Source organism: Salminus brasiliensis, chromosome 15 (assembly GCF_030463535.1).
Source record: "Salminus brasiliensis chromosome 15, fSalBra1.hap2, whole genome shotgun sequence".
Classification (NCBI taxonomy): domain Eukaryota; kingdom Metazoa; phylum Chordata; class Actinopteri; order Characiformes; family Bryconidae; genus Salminus; species Salminus brasiliensis.
The window spans coordinates 1908513-1925275 of record NC_132892.1 but is presented as its reverse complement, the minus strand read 5'-3'; the positions used below and the strand labels follow the sequence as shown (position 1 = coordinate 1925275).

Sequence of the window (16763 nt, the reverse complement as noted above, 5' to 3'; positions counted from 1 at the left end):
TGGACCTCCAGTGGTACAGGTATTTACGTCTGACCATATCTAGCATGTGAACCATACCTTCACCTACCATTACCAAAACCGGTCCAGTCCAGGCATTTGTGCGTCCACTCTAGACACTGCTGAAGATCAACAGGGGCACTACGACCAGTCTGCAGCTGTGCAGCAGGGGGCGCCACCTAAAACTGTCATCATCGATGGTCAGACGTGTTCCTCAGTAGTTCTGCTCTTTCAGCTGACTTGACCCTATTGCTGACATGTCCAGTCTCTGTAGAGAAATACTGCCTCTCCGAAGCAGGTGGCTCCAAGCCAAGTGTGTGTAGAGGCGCCCCATTGAGCCATTGGGGATGATGATCCAACATCCTGACCTCACAAATGCTCTTGTTGCTGAAAGCAATCAAATCCTCACAGCAATGCTGGTCCTCAAAATATTTAGAGGAAAGCCTTATTCTCTGGACCGTAGAGACAGTTCCTCCAACAAAAGCAGGATCAGCTCTTTTTGATCCCCTTGATTTTAGAAGAAACAATGAATGAGCAGGTGTCCCAATACTTTTGTCCCTATAGTGTAGTTATCCACCACTGCTGACCAGGGATCCGTGTTGGACATGAAAGTTTTGACCTGGTCAGAGGTGCTCAGGTCTTATGCTGATAACCAGCTATTGGTCAACAAGGTGTATGTTGCATTTGATTTTGGGCATGCTTGGTCATGTTGGTCAACCAGCTTGGTCTTGCTGGTCATACCGGTCGTGCTTGGTCATGCTTAACCATCAAACTCTAACAAAAGCCTGCCCTATACTGGTCAGCAGCTAAACTGCTCAACCAACTAAACTAGCTTGACCAGCTCCTGAGGTTCTTTAGATAGTTCCGCAAGAGAGGTCTGTGGTTCTTTAGATAGTTCCCCAAGAGAGCTCTGAGGTTCTTTAGATAGTTCCGCAAGAGAGGTCTGTGGTTCTTTAAATAGTTCCGCAAGAGAGCTCTGAGGTTCTTTAGATAGTTCCGCAAGAGAGCTCTGAGGTTCTTTAGATAGTTCCGCAAGAGAGGTCTGTGGTTCTTTAAATAGTTCCGCAAGAGAGCTCTGAGGTTTTATAGATGGTTCTTCAATAGAGCTCTGAGGTTCTTTAGATAGTTCCCCAAGAGAGGTCTGTGGTTCTTTAGATAGTTCCCCAAGAGAGCTCTGAGGTTCTTTAGATAGTTCCGCAAGAGAGCTCTGAGGTTCTTTAGATAGTTCCTCAAGAGAGGTCTGTGGTTCTTTAAATAGTTCCGCAAGAGAGCTCTGTGGTTCTTTCGATAGTTCCCCAAGAGAGCTCTGAGGTTCTTTAGATAGTTTCTCAATAGAGCTTTGAGGTTCTTTGGGTTGTTCCTCAAGAGAGGTCTGAGGTTTTATAGATGGTTCCTTAATAGAGCTCTGAGGTTCTTTAGATAGTTCCTCAAGAGAGCTCTGAGGTTTTATAGATGGTTCTTCAATAGAGCTCTAAGGTTCTTTAGATAGTTCCTCAAGAGAGGTCTGTGGTTCTTTAAATAGTTCCGCAAGAGAGCTCTGTGGTTCTTTCGATAGTTCCCCAAGAGAGCTCTGAGGTTCTTTAGATAGTTTCTCAATAGAGCTTTGAGGTTCTTTGGGTTGTTCCTCAAGAGAGGTCTGAGGTTTTATAGATGGTTCCTTAATAGAGCTCTGAGGTTCTTTAGATGGTTCCTTAATAGAGCTCTGAGGTTCTTTAGATAGTTCCTCAAGAGGTTTTATAGATGGTTCTTCAATAGAGCTCTGAGGTTCTTTAGATGGTTCCTCAACAGAGCTCTGAGGTTCTTTAGATGGTTCCTCAACAGAGCTCTGAGGTTCTTTAGATAGTTCCTCAACAGAGCTCTGAGGTTCTTTAGATAGTTCCTCAAGAGAGCTCAGAGGTTCTTTAGATAGTAGTTTAGACAGTGAATCGGAGTCGACTCCTGAATCGGTGGAATCAAGTGAACAGCCTCGGCTGCTACTGCTCGGCTTCCGTCCGTCCTCCGCGTTTCCAGCACTATGGCGAACGAGCAGCAGCAGCAGGACGGAGTGGAGCGGCACGGAGGAGGTGAACTTACACACAATTCCCCCTGAATTCCTCCTCAGAGAGGAGCTTAGAGTCCGGGCAGAGCCGCTGAGCCTGAGCCCGAACTGAGCCCGAACTGTGCTCCAGCAGCGCTGGCGCTGAATACACTGCAGCTGGCCAGGCTAGGCTAGGCTAGGCTAGGCTAACTGACAGACTGCGTGTTTTTGAGCGTTGTCGTTTAAAGTTGCACTGAAAGCGGGTTGAATTTCCATGTTTTTAGTTTTTAATCTTTATTATATTGTATTAATTTTAATATTGTAATGAGTTGTCCTGTGCTGGGGTGGCTGTGGCTGTGGGCACGGTAGCGGTCTGTTGACTGGTCTAACGGGGAGCCTCAGCACCCCATTAACCCCTAATATCACATTTCTGACTCATAAACTTATTTAATCTTTCAAATATAATAACCCAGTACCTTTTAAAAAAAAATAAAAATGCTATTGCTAAATACCCTGGGAAACACAGCCTGCTAGCTAAGAAAACAACTACTGTGAAGAGTTGAGATGAACAGTTAAGTGAGTAGAATGAACTGATCCATGAAAAGCCATAAATGTAATCTTTTTAGGCCAGATTAATCTGTCATTTTAATATTTTTCTGCAAAAACGTGGAAAGAGGATTGCATAGGGTACAGGTTCCCAGCCCTGGTCCAGGGAGAACCCTTGTCCCACACGTTTTAGTGGTTCCTGTGTATCATCTTCTGAATACGTACTTTGTGATCTCTCAGAAACTCTTAATATCTTTGGATAGTTCCTCAAGAGAGCGCTGAGGTTCTTTAGATGGTTCCTCAAGAGAGCTCCAAGGTTCTTTAGATGGTTCCCCAAGAGAGCGCTGAGGTTCTTTAGATGGTTCCTCAAGAGAGCTCCAAGGTTCTTTAGATGGTTCCCCAAGAGAGCTCCGAGGTTCTTTAGATGGTTCCTCAAGAGAGCTCCGAGGTTCTTTAGATGGTTTCTCAAGAGAGCTCCGAGGTTCTTTAGATGGTTCCTCAAGAGAGCTCAGAGGTTCTTTAGATGGTTCCTCAAGAGAGCTCTGAGGTTCTTTAGATGGTTCCTCAAGAGAGCTCCGAGGTTCTTTAGATGGTTCCTCAAGAGAGATACGAGGTTCTTTAGATTTGAGAGTTGAGATGAACAGTTAAGTGAGAAGAATGAACTGATCCATGAAAAGCCGTAAATGTAATAATTTTAGGCCAGATTAATCTGTCATTTTAACATTTTCCAGCAAAAACTCGGAAGGAGTATCACCTAGGTCATAGGTTCCCAGCCCTGGTCCCCTTGTCCTACACGTTTAGTGGTTTCCTGCTTCTAAATACGTACTTTGTGATTTCTCAGCACCTCAGAAACTCTTAATATCAAATTTCTGAATACAATTATTTACAATAAATTAAATAGTCACCCCAGTCCCATAAAAAAAAACATCAACCCTGGACTCACAGTCTGGTAACCTCGAAAAAAATTTGTCAACAGTCAGGCTGAACAGCTTAGAATCAACTGATCTCCAAAAGCCAAAAATGTAATAATTTTAAGCTAAATTAGTCTGCCATTTTTTTTAAAAGATACGTTTTGAGTGACAATAGGGAAGGAGAACCATGCAGAACTTCCTCAGATAACGTCTACCAAGGTCTCCTCGACCTTTAATGAACTGATCAAGGCTATGGCTTTTGTTCGGTCATCTCTGAGATGAGAGGCAATTTTTAAAGCTCTATAAATACAAAAGCTTTGGCCCTCAGCAATCAGCAGCCATGGCTTCCTCTAAGCAGCTGCCCAACGCTCTGAAAGTGAAAGTAACTGACGCTCACAAAGCAGCAGAAGACGACAACGATGACATGAAGGTAGCCGTCTCCTCAGTTCGCAAGGCATTAAGTAATGACAGTAAACAGGGAGGTCTAACGTGGTGGAGGTGACATTGAGGTCTGGAAAAACAGGAAAACCTTCTTGTAGGTTTGCTAGACAAACAAAGAGCGACATCTGACTGTAGAAGATCTTCATAGACCGATTGAGCAGACTCTGGAGTGGTGGTGCACTGGTCTACTGTGCAGCGACGTCTTCACACATGTGACCTTCAGACTAGATGTTTCTATAGGAATTTCAAAAAGTAGATGCTGATAAGTCTGAGAAGTCAGATAATTAGTGGCCATAAGAAGTAGATCCTAGGTCGTGGAACCTTTTTCATGCTGAAGTGATGCAGAATGTCGACACTTCGCCGTGTTTTTAGATCCTGGGCCACCACAGGAACCAGAACCCATCTTCTCCAGTAGAAGAAACCCAACCAGCTCTGTGTAAATACTGCATATCTCAATGGTTCAGAGCTTTGGTTTCAAAGTTGCGCTTCATTGCAGAGAAACTTGACAACTCGAATTTCTGCCTCACAACGCTCTGCATGTATCCCTCCACCGTGAATGGGTGTCTTAGGTGTCAGGCAGCTTACTCCATGACCAATTAGGAAACGTCTCTAAAAACGTCTCTAAAGCAGGGCGTTTCAGCTCAAGCCCGCTCTATTCACAGCTTAACCTCTAATTGTGAAGTTGCTGTTATTCTCTTGGAAGTACCTGGAGGTCTTCTGAGAGGAGATACAGCCTTTTAAACATGAGCTTGGTTAATCGCACCAGTAGAAGTTCTGCTTTTATGCTCACCAGCAGCACTTCTGAGCAGGTCCTCCTGGCGTCCCCTCATCTTCCAGGTAACTGTAGCTCTCCTTTGGTCACCAAGGCTACAGTCGCTCACCTTGGTAAGTTGTTTCGCCTCCAGCAGGACCAGAGGAGAAGGGAGGCAGTGTGAAAAGTAACACGGTCTCTTCCAGCACGGGCCCCGGGGGAGGCCTGGGAAAGCGGCCGGCCAGCGATGGCGACGGCAGCGGCAGCAGCAGCACGGAGAATCAGCGCAGGAAACAGGCTGTGCCCTTCAAAATAGCCAAACCAGGCATTAGTACAGCCAGCCTGTCTCTGAAGAAGCCTGCCCCCATTTCCATCAAGCTGGGAGCTAGCGTGAGTAGCTTCACTGAGGCCAGATCGGTTTCCTGCTTTTAACGGGTTAGCTTGGAGGTTGGTCTAGAGCTTCTCACTAAAGTCTCTGTCCCCTTTGCACAGAAACCTAAGGAAGCTGCTCCTGCCGCACCCGTCAAAAAGCCTGCATCGGTATTCGACGATGACGATGATGTGAGTGTCTGCTCTTCACCGAATCTTGAGGAATCTTCTCGATCTTCATGCATTAGTTGTTAGCTTGTAGTTATTCTGGATAGATATGATTGGGTTTAATGGAGCTGCAGGGTCACAGTCTTGTTTAACTGTCGTGAATGTCTCTCCAGAGTGAACCTGAGGAGATGCCTCCAGAAGCCAAGATGAGGATGAAAAATATCGGAAGGTGGGTCTATATCAAAAATATCAACTAATGAGCTGAATGTACACTATATTGGGGGTGGGGAAGTATTCGAACACCTGCTCAGTCACTAAAAAGTTGGTGGAGTCAGGATGTTGGATGAAGATGAGCACCCCCCCTTTGTATCCCTCTAGTCCACGCCTGGTATTAGGCAGCATGGTGCCAATAATAAGTTCATGTTTGAGTCCTGTTCTATTGGCAACACTCCTCTACAGGTACTAGACGAGCTGTGTGTGTGCATTTGCACATCTCTGTCAGCATTGGGTGCTTAAAGTAGCTACATGAGAAGGGGTGTCCACAAACTTTAGGACATAGTGTATGTCTAGATGTTAACTACACTCTACTTGAGTTGGCTACTCTAGCTGATGTTATCTAGACATTAGCTATTCAACCTGATGTTGGCTAGATGATCATTTCTCTGGCTGATGTTTACCAGATGTTACCTATAGCTGACGTTATATAGACGTTAACTACTCTAGCTGATGTTGTCCAGACGATAACTTTTCTAGCTGATGTTCACTTGACATTAACTACTCTAGCTGATGTTGACAGATAACTACTCCACTGATGATGTCTAGGAGATAACTATTCGAGCTAATGTTGCCTAGATGACAATTGGTTCACTGAGGAAATCTAGGTGTTAACTATTCTAGCTGATGTTTGCTAGATGTTGGCTACTCTCGCTGATGTTCAGTTGACGTTAGCTTCTCTAGCTGACATTACCTAGACATTAACTGCTCTAGCTGATGTTGGCTAGATGACAGTTACTCCACTGATGAAATCTAGATGTTAACTATGCTAGCTGATATTGGTTAGACGTTAGACTTCTTGCTGGTGTTTGATAGACGTGTCTCACCTCTGCTGCTCTTTCCAGGGACACGCCCACTTCCGCCGGCCCCAATTCTTTCAACAAAGGCAAGCAGGGATTCTCTGACCATCAGAAACTCTGGGAGAGGAAGCTCAAAGCCCAGACAGACCAGTAGCTCTGGAGCATCGCAGCAAACGATGGAGATGGTTTTCGTTTTTCGTTTACTTTTTGTTTTCTTTGAAATCTTTTGTCATTTTGTCTCTGTTTTTCGATTAACTCTGTAAAAATGTATATATGTAACGGGATGTTTCCACTATAAAGCGTCTTTTTATTGTAGGTATGAATGTGATTTTTACCACGAGGCTGTGGTTTGAAAAAAATACTAAATAAAAGCCTTCCTTCAAAACAAAATCTCCATATAGAGATGAAGATCGAAATCCAGAGTCACCATCACTTCGTCTGTATATGCCAACGTTAAGTATAGTTCAATTAGTACCATTATTAATGACTTAATATTATTATAATTATAATTATTAGCAATGGGAAATAAAGCATAGGACCGAATTTACGGCTGAGTATTAGGAAGGCGTGTGAGATGTTGAACGTGTGCTCTCCACATTGTGATCCGTTTTGGTTTTCTTTTGGAAAGAGCATTAAAGCAAACTGAAGAGACAATGCCAGCGAGTGTCTTCTTTCACGATGATGAGATCCAGCATTGTCGCGTTGTGCTGGAGGGATCTCGGAAATGGGTCATTCATGCACTGTGTGGTGGGCCTTATAGTGCAGTGTTCAGACTGCCCGCCCATATCTGATTTTCGTCAGATCTAGATTGTATCCGGATTGATTTTTTGGTGATGTGGACAGCTGAAAACTTCAAAAAACAAAAAATCTCACTTCTATCCAATAAAAACCTATATCTCCGTTTTTAGTTTTCTCCATGGTTTGAACCCTGTAGCTGCTTCTGTACACTGTGTGAATACTTCTGGATGAATGGACCAATGGGAATGCTCTAAATTACCTGGAATTATGTCTTATTTCATGGACGATACATGTTTTCTACTAGACAGTGCTTTGTTTTGCAAAGTGGAGACCGCGCTTGCTTGATTAAGGCAAGGAAGGAGAACTGAAGACATTTAGGCTTGAGTTATTGGGGGGCTTTGAGCTGATGGGACCTGAAGCCAAACCCTTCCTTGCCAGGCAGAGGTTGAGCATAACTGGACCATCAGGAGCATTTTTGTAAAAGATGAATTGGGAGTGTTTTCCTCTTGGTTTGGTTTGTTTGCACACTTGGAAAAATCCAAGTTCTGAGGTCTGTGAATATTGTTGACCAATTCAGCTACGGTTTTATAGGAAACATTTTTTAAATGTCTGTTGGAGATCATTCAATGCAAAGCACAAATTATGTAAACATTATATTTATTTTTTATAATGTAGACAATAATAATAATAATAAGATAAAGACATCAATCAGCAAAGATGACCAAGATACTTCAGCAACCAAGACGTGACCTAAAAAGAAAACCTCAACTTTACTGAGAACACTATGGGCCCTATTTTAGCGATCTTTTGGGGAGCCTTCTATCACGCAGCGTGCAGCTTGATTTAAGGGCGAATGTTGGGCTGGCCACGCCTGTGTTGACAATTTACTGCCAAGGTAGCAACGAACGTCTGACTGTTGACGTCTGCCTGGGTTGTTTTCAGTCGCCGAGGGCCCTTTTACTTAGTGTAACAGTGTTGTGTGGATGGGAAACACTAAGCTTTATGAAAAAGAGTTCAGATTTCCATATATGAACAAATATAGATATGGTTTCACTACAGACATATAAATAAAGGTTTGTTTATATTTTGAGGCCATTTCCTGACTTGCATAGTGCCCTACATAGGGAGCAGTGTGTAATTTGGGATTAAACCGCTGTGTTAAACCGTTAATTTGGCAGCAACAGTCCAAAAATAGTATTTTTTTTTATATATTATTTATAATATTTTAATGACTCCATACTGCAATTTTGGTTGCTGTGTTACAATATTAACCTGCTAATTAACGACTATTTCATGTAAATCGCCATCAACCACTGGTTAATACTGGGACACCTACCAGAAACCATATAAACGTGCACCAGCACACGAAACCCTTTGGGAAACTGGCCGTCTGACACTCTGTCCAATTCACCTCTCAAAGGCTTTGCTACTTAGCTGAGGAGTTGATTGAGTAGGAAGTGCTTAATGAGGACGAACACCAAGAAACCCAGTTTGACGTCTCTGGTTCAGAGAACAGATAACCACCCCCAAAACATCTACACAGGAGGTCCAAAGCAACCCTGCCCACCATTAAATAACAACAGAACTAAACTAACAGAAAGATTAGATAGATAGTCTCACTACATAATCAGCTGGTCATTTTCTTTGGCCGACGGCCCTAAAACCTGGCCAGGTAGCTGCGGGCCTTCATCAGCCGCTTCTGACGGCTTTGCAGGTTGGCGCGCTTGTTGCCGATGTCGTGGTCTTCTTTGAGCAGGTGCTCGGTGCAGTCCTTGTCCTGTATCAGCTGCAGCATGTCCCTCTGCAGCTGCAAGGCTGCCTCCTGCAGCAGCAGGTAGCGGATGACCAGCGGGACCTGGTCCGCCAGACGCCTACTCGCAATCTAGACAGGGGTCAGTCAGGACAGCAGGAGTCAGAGGATGATTTAACCAAGAGGACATAAGAGACGGTTGTGCGAACACTTACGCTGTAGTAGGACTTGAGGTGCCGCATCAGTTCCTGAAGGGTGGCGTGGTTGTTTGTGTTGGAGACCAAACTCAAGGAACCGAAGCCAGACACTCTGTGGGAATTCCTTCTTCCGTATTCTTCTTCTTCGTCCTCCTCTTTGCACTTCAGAGAGTCCAGGCTGTGGCTGTAGGTGCTGTCCTGAGTATACACGATCAGCTCCATCCTAAACTGGGTCCTTAACATCGACTCGGCCTGTGCCTCTTTCTCCTGCTTTATGCTGTCAATCCTGGTCTGGAAGAGCCAAGGGCAACCTCAGCCAAAGCCATAGACAACCAGACAACCACATCCCTTACCTGCCTTATAGATTTCTTCATCCTAACGCCAGAGAACAACGTAAGAACTTACCTTTGCTGTTTTGAGAAGGTTAGGGAAGCCCACAAAGCTGTTTTGAGCCAGCTGGATGAAGCCCTTTCTAATTAGATCTTTGCACATATGGAAAAAAAAAAAAAAAAAACACGTCCGTAATTAAAGATATGTAGAGTATGACAGACTGTGTGTTCCAAGGTAACGTCTTGCTGCCTACCTGAGATCTCCTTCAGTTTCCTAATGGCAGGCTCCTCCAGCTTCTTGATCTGGTCCTTCACCATCACCTCGAAGGTCTTGTAGTTGATGAAGCCTGGCAGTTCCCTGCCCCGGTACTTCACCTCGTACTCCTGGACTTCCTTCTCGATCCGCTTGTTAACTAGTAAACCATTTTGGAGAAACTGAGATGTTGAAGAATGCCATAAAAGAATTGCTTATTAGCCTCCTCGTTTTGAAGGAGGGACTCAATAAGACCACTGATGCTGGGGGGGGGGGGGCTTTATACCCCTCTAGCCCATGCCTGGCATTATACCTTAAATTAGCAGAATGCATTCCTTAGAAAGGGTGTCCACAAAGTTTTGAAAAAATAGTGGACCTCAGAGCAGTGATAGGAGACACTCACAAGCCTGTCCTGAATAGTCCAGGTGGTTCTTCCAGCTTTCAAACATCATCCTGAGTTTTGAGAAGATGTTTAGGTGCGACGCGGTCTTCAGCTCCTCCCCGATGGTCAGGCTGAGGGCGTCCTGGTTGAAGGCTGTGACTTTCTGAAAGACACAACAACACAAGCAGAACAGCTGATCGTACAGTTGTACAGCGTTACTGCAGGCCTAAAGAATGGGTGTCCGGTTACTTTTGGCCACACATTTTCAATATGTTCCTCTTTCCTTACGGGTACGTAGAGCCAAACTCACATCAATCAGATAGTAGATGCGCTCTCCAGGCTCAATGGGTGGTCCATTCCCGTACTTCTCCAGATCGTCCAGGGTCTCGGCCAGCTTCACCTCAATCTGCTCCTCGAGCCGTGGCAGCGATTTCTGACCAACGTACACACACAGGGTCTAATCTTACCAACAAGTGACGCACACAGATTACACACCTCCAAGCTTCCCACTCCTCCATGCAGAACTCTTTCAGCTGTGTGAGGCTTCAGCTTCACCCTCTGATACAATACTGAATTCTTAGTGGGTTCTGTGATGGAGAGCCTGCCATACCCTGTAAATGACTCGACAGTGAAATGGTGGATCTTTTTAACCACCTTCCCACACTCCTCTGCATCTACAGCCTTCTTTCTAAGGGCCTCAGAGAGCTCTCTGGATCTGGCCATGGTGATCTTCACCCCTCACTTTAACCATCAAGAGCAGACCGGACTAAACGTCTTAGGGTTAGGATTTCCATAGATAAACTTTTTTTTTTTTTACCTCGATGTGATGAACCAGCTCAAGCGTCAGTTTCTCAGCCAGTCTGGGAACGGTGGCTTTGCCTTCATCGTACAGCATGCTGTGGAAAAAAGGTTCATCATACACAGAAAGTAAAGATCCAAGCAGTGATGGTGACCTTCTGTAGAGTACAGTACGGTTGTTAAGAACCAGTTAGACCCTAGATTTAAGGAGTATAGTGATTCTGAGGGGGTGCAGGATGACTCTACGTTAAGTATGCAGTGACTCTGAAAGAGTGAGGAAACAAGCTGGTAAACTCTGCCCTCTTGTGGCGATTCAGAAAGAAGTGATATTGGGTGTGTTTTTACAGAGAAGAGACTTCGTTAGCAACATTAGCCTAGCATCTTCTGTTAGCCTAAACAGACATGTCCTGGGTAATCAACTGGAGCATGTTGATTCATCATCATGATCTGCACCTCCGACTGGCTGTCCGGTCATTTCCGTGAACAGAACAGATGACCCACCTGAAGTGCGCATGATCTCTGAAGAAGGCCTTCTCCCTCTCCATGGCTTCGCTCAGGGACATGCACTCCTTTATGTCCTTCTGCCCTCTGCACCGGACGATCATGTAGCCTTTAGTCAGGTTTATGATTTCGTTATGAACAATCTCCACCACCGTCTCCTCCGTGCCCTTGTCCACCAGGTCCGGCTTCGTTAGGATCCCTGAGGAACGACTGGCGGGTTACAATGAACGCAACGCACAAATGTATCTAGAACATTTTCCTCACAAAAGGTACAGACCCAGAGTCCTCTCCCCATTCGGATCTTCTACTTGAGCCATCTTCAAAGCTTCGGTGGTCGCTATGTCCACGTTGCACGGCACCACCACCAAGCTGATCGTTTCTTGCTTGGTGATGAACTTCCGGATCAGTCTCTTAATCTGAAAGAAATCTGCAGCGTTCACTGAACTGCACTGATGCCAAAAATAATACATTTATGTATACTCACTGGCCACTTTATTAGAAACACCTACCTTGTGCTTCCACTCACTGGCCACTTTATTAGAAACACCCACCTTGTGCTTCCACTCACTGGCCACTTTATTAGAAACACCCACCTTGTGCTTCCACTCACTGGCCACTTTATTAGAAACACCCACCTTGTGCTTCCACTCACTGGCCACTTTATTAGAAACCCCTACTTTGTGCTTCTACTCACTACAACACTGACTCAGAAGGGCATTATGGAGCAGACTTTGTGTACCTGGTCTCCGATGTCTTCTGGCTGGCCCTTGACGGCCACTCGGGCGATCCCGGGCAGGTCGATGAGCGTGAGGTCAGGCACTTCGGCCGAAGTGATCTCCAGACTGATGAGGTCATCACTGATGCCCACTCCGACCCCGGCTATTTTGTCCTGAGCTAAAAACACAATGGATGGGTTGATGCTACGTAAACACATAATCCTATGTTGGTCAAGCCTACCCCACTACCCGACTAAGCAAACAAGCAGTAGGACCAAGCTTGACCATGCTGGTTGACCATGCTGGGGGCAAAAGTATGCAACATACACTATTCTGCTCAAGAGCCTTGACTGATTGATTACATTCGGGGTAAGGGCGGGAAACCGCATAGGCTACATTAGCTATGTGCTCTATTAGCATTTCAAGATGATTTCATGTGTGGTACCTTCTCGGATCTTCTTCTCCACCTCAGCTGGGTCGTCGATCTCTTCCTCGTAGCCGTCGTAGCTGATTTTCCCGTGCCATCTGTCCTCCTCCCTGCTCCTCTTCATCTTCAGCTCCAGCGGACATCGTGTCACGATACCTTTATGTGTGTTTGGGAAAGGGAGGTGTGTCATTCCATGTACTTTATTCATCAGCATTTTGCAACCTAATCATCCGCCACGTCTTTAGAAGCCTACGATTTCCGTGAAGCTAACGCAGTGTTAACACACCATCATCCCTACCATACCGTTAGCATTGCTCCCGCGGCACTAGCATCACTAATGTGGCACTAGCATCACTTGCGTTATAAACCCTGTTGCAGTGCTAGCAGAGCTATCACGGCGTTAGCAACGCTATCATTTTATGCCACAGTACATTTTTCAAAAATAAAGAGCAGATATTTTGTTTCTGAATGGATCCATGTCCCTTCTCCTCAGCGCTCATTTTTGAGAAACGTGGAGTTGGATTGTGATCTGGCTGTTCCTACCGAGTCGTCCTCCTCTTGGAGGCGCTGTTACTGATGCTTTGGTCATATTTTAGCATGACTGGCTAAAATATCAGAGACTTCCATTCTCATGTAAACAAACTCACCAGTAAACACACTGGGCAATATGGCGGCCCGCAAGAATGATTGAGGTCCATATATTGGGCAATAAATTGATGATGTAAGTATCGTGAGAGGCCTACGGTTGTACTGACGTTGCAGTCATGCTATTTTGAATGACAGTGGTGTACTTTAGGTAAGTCCCGGAGTTTCACGTCTAAGTTTCGAAGGTAAAAAAATCTAATAATCTAGTAATCTGTGGGTGACAAAAACCAACAATCGTGCATTCATCCTGAGAGGGTCTAAGACATTTGAGAAGTTTTTGAGGCAGTTTGCGGCAGAATGTAGCCAGTTTATATCAGAAGAGTCATAAGACTGCAGTTATGTGTGATAATATTCAACATTTACGTGTTAGGGTCACAATGTAAGGTGTGGTCTTGGGGTTAGAAAACTTACATTTTGTGTTGTGGGGATCTAAAAACTAGAATTTTGAGTCTCAGTGTTGTGTGTTTATGTTTTAAGGGTCAAGAAAGTACAAGTTTTAGGCTCAATTTTGAATGTCTACGGCCAAAAAAAAAAAAAACAGTCCCACAGTCCTACAAAGTGGAATTTTAAGGTCGTATGGACAAAAGCTGTTTTTTTTGGTCTTTTTGGTATTGACCAAAACCATCAGATATTTTTTTACCCTACACAATGACCCGAAATCTTAGTTATTGTAGTGTATGGTTATATCTGGAAGGTCAAAAGGTTATACATTGAAGTAGTTGAGCACTACAGTCCACTACAAGTTGATATATAATTTTAAATATTAGCATAAGATTAAAAATTAGATTAAAATATTGGTTAAAAAATGCTATTATATTATAATATATTAGTAAAAATGACTATGAAAGTACTAAAGCCATCCATACAGTCCACTACAAGTTGATATATAATTTTAAATATTAGCATAAGATTAAAAAATAGATTTAAAATGAGATTAAAATATTAAAACAATAATAATATATTATAATATATTAAAACTACTATGAAAGTACTAAAGCCTTCCTATTGGTTCTGAGAATTGACCCTCCGCACTAACCGCTGCCTCTGGGTAGGGCGACCCCGCTGAGCGCCTCCAGCACCGAGCTCTTCCCGGAGCTCTGGTCTCCTATGACGGCGATGGCAGGTAGAGCCAGGTCCTTCTCCACCCCCAGAGAGCGGAGGGAGTCTATCAGGTCAATACACGGCCGCACTTTCTCCTCATACTGCTCGTTCAGCGTGGAGCCCATCTCGCCTCAGTGACCTCCTCGCACCGCCTCGCACCGCCTCAGGGAAGCAGCTGTCGTGAGTGAGTTACCTCAGATAGCCGGCGCTAGCTAACAGTCAGCCAGGCTCCCCTCAGCAGCTAGCTCGCACCAGCTCCCTCAGCTTCTCTCGCTGGCTTTTGGAGGGAGTTGGAGCTCAGCTGGGGCTTCACCTGAAATCGAAACTCACCCTCAGCTTCCTTAGTTTCGTTTTTCAGTAAAACATCGAGGAAATAAAGCCTACTTGCTCCTAAATGCTACACAAATGCCATAACCGCGACCGAGCACAAGATGGCGCCCTTAGCTTAGCTTAGCTTAGCTTAGCTTAGCTTAGCTTAGCCACTAGCTCCATTCAGGGTTAGCAGCTTGGTTCTGGGTTTGCTAACCTGACTGGAAAAGTGTGTTTTAAACACGATTAAAAGTTATTAATAAGACATAAACGTGTCTGTGACCCAGTAATTATAGTAAATATCAGTTTCACTGTGTTTCTACTTTTAAAAGCAACCCTCAGGAAGCCAGCTCTGCTCCTTTAGCAGCTTTGTTTGGAGCTGCTAGCTAGCTGCTAGCATTCCTTCAGGTGTGGGCAATGTTTTAAAGGTGTTTATTAATTAATTTTAATTTCACACACATTTTACACATCATTTATAACCTTTCCTTCTTGTGATCTCAAGATAACTTAACTTAACTTAATTTGTCAGGATAGCAAATGTTTGAAATCTGAAGTTTGAAATCAATCATTTTGAGGCCAGAAATGTTTGGAGTTTCTGTTAAAAAAATCTGAAATCATGAATCAAAATTTTTACTTAAAATAGTTTTAAAAGAAATTGTGAGGTAAAAGTTTGAGGTTCAGTTGAGGCTCTGAGATTTGGGTTGATTGAACAACAGTTTGACATTTCTGAAAATCCCCATTTTATGTTTCAAGCATCCAGTATCTATCTCGTGATCTCAGGATAACAATTTGTCCTGATAAGAAATGTTTTAAATCAAAAGTTGTTATTTTAAGGCCAGAAGAAAATATTTTATAGAGTATTTGTTAAAAAAAATATGGAAATATGGCTCTAAAGTTTGAAATGTTTCTAATTTGGAATTTCTAAATTTCTCAATTCTGAACTTTTAAACAGAGATTCAAGACTTTTGACTCCTAATGTATCTGATCTAATGTTTCACCAAGTTTCTGTTCTACAGAAACAGAAAAAAGGGAAGGGCAAATGAGCAGTTACAGGAAATCAGGTTGAAAGCCTCGGATTAGGAAATGGTTTTAACTGTGTATCAGTGTACAGTGGAGCTACCTCATTGAGAATATACACTTTAGGTTAAAAAAACACTGGATATTAATTATATTGTAATTTCAGTTTCACAGTCATTTAAGAATCATCTACAGCTTGGCCCATCATTCTGTCCACACTTCTGTACACACTTCTGTACACACTTCTCACACACATTTCTTACATTTTTACAATTCCTTTGAATTGAAATCTATGAAGATTTTTATTTTACTTTACTTTACAACTTTTGAACAGTAGTGTAAAGTGTACAACCATGCAAAAGACAAAGGTAGCTGATAAATAAAACTGGTAAAATAACCGTAGAATATTATTTTATGATTAAATAATTGCATAAACCTTCACTTAAAGTACCTTACATTGTCAGGTATATAGTGTTTTATTTTTCTCTGCATACTGCATTATTATTTAACAAATTATTTAACATCCTGGCCTCAGGATGGCGCTATATTTCAAAGAATTCTTAGCTTTTCCTGTTATTTGTTTAGACCATCCTGCTTTTACAAGTCTTTCCCTTTTACATGATTGTGTTGTCATTATAAAAGAAACATCAAGTATTATAGCCGTAACCTCAGCACAACTACACTGCAATAGGAGACAAAGTCCATAAACACCTCAATAAACACTCTAGAAAACTAGAAAAGAGGATATTAGTCCGTAAACCCCCCAAAAAACACTCCTATACACTAGAATAGGAGGTATTAGTCCATAAACACCTCAATAAACACTCCTATACACTAGAATAGGAGGTATTAGTCCATAAACACCTCAATAAACACTCCTATACACTAGAATAGGAGATATTAGTCCATAAACACCTCAATAAACACTCCTATACACTAGAATAGGAGATATTAGTCCATACACACCTCAATAAACACTCATATACACTAGAATAGGAGATATTAGTCCATACACACCTCAATAAACACTCATATACACTAGAATAGGAGATATTAGTCCATAAACACCTCAATAAACATTCCTATACACTAGAATAGGAGATATTAGTCCATTACACACCCTCAATTAACACTCCTATACACTAGAATAGGAGATATTAGTCCATACACACCTCAATAAACACTCCTATACACTAGAATAGGAGGTATTAGTCCATAAACACCTCAATAAACACTCCTATACACTAGAATAGGAGATATTAGTCCATAAACACCTCAATAAACACTCCTATACACTAGAATAGGAGATATTAGTCCATAAACACCT

The 16763-nt window shown here is 43.2% G+C and overlaps 2 protein-coding genes across 3 annotated transcripts; one reads left to right on the top strand and one right to left on the bottom strand.

Moving 5' to 3' along the window:
• The first annotated feature begins 1994 nt into the window (after positions 1 to 1994).
• Positions 1995 to 6927, top strand: pcnp (PEST proteolytic signal containing nuclear protein). Of its 2 annotated transcripts, none has more exons than XM_072657675.1 (5): positions 1995 to 2060; positions 4818 to 5053; positions 5156 to 5224; positions 5374 to 5429; positions 6319 to 6927. In XM_072657675.1, exons 1-5 carry the CDS (start codon positions 2012 to 2014, stop codon positions 6425 to 6427), a joined length of 519 nt encoding a protein of 172 aa, XP_072513776.1. In that variant the 5' UTR covers positions 1995 to 2011; the 3' UTR covers positions 6428 to 6927. The 2 variants fall into 2 exon arrangements, with proteins under 2 accessions (XP_072513776.1, XP_072513777.1); XM_072657676.1 differs by having other exon boundaries at positions 2010 to 2060; positions 4821 to 5053.
• A 724-nt stretch (positions 6928 to 7651) lies between these two features.
• Positions 7652 to 14452, bottom strand: LOC140536200 (interferon-induced GTP-binding protein Mx1-like). The gene is made up of 12 exons (XM_072657901.1): positions 14046 to 14452; positions 12383 to 12520; positions 11961 to 12115; positions 11499 to 11637; positions 11222 to 11420; positions 10740 to 10818; positions 10233 to 10355; positions 9944 to 10085; positions 9542 to 9700; positions 9364 to 9440; positions 8977 to 9249; positions 7652 to 8893 (listed from the first exon to the last, which is right to left on the bottom strand). The coding sequence occupies exons 1-12, from the start codon at positions 14233 to 14235 to the stop codon at positions 8669 to 8671; spliced, it is 1899 nt and encodes a 632-aa protein (XP_072514002.1). The 5' UTR covers positions 14236 to 14452; the 3' UTR covers positions 7652 to 8668.
• Between the last annotated feature and the right edge of the window lie 2311 nt (positions 14453 to 16763).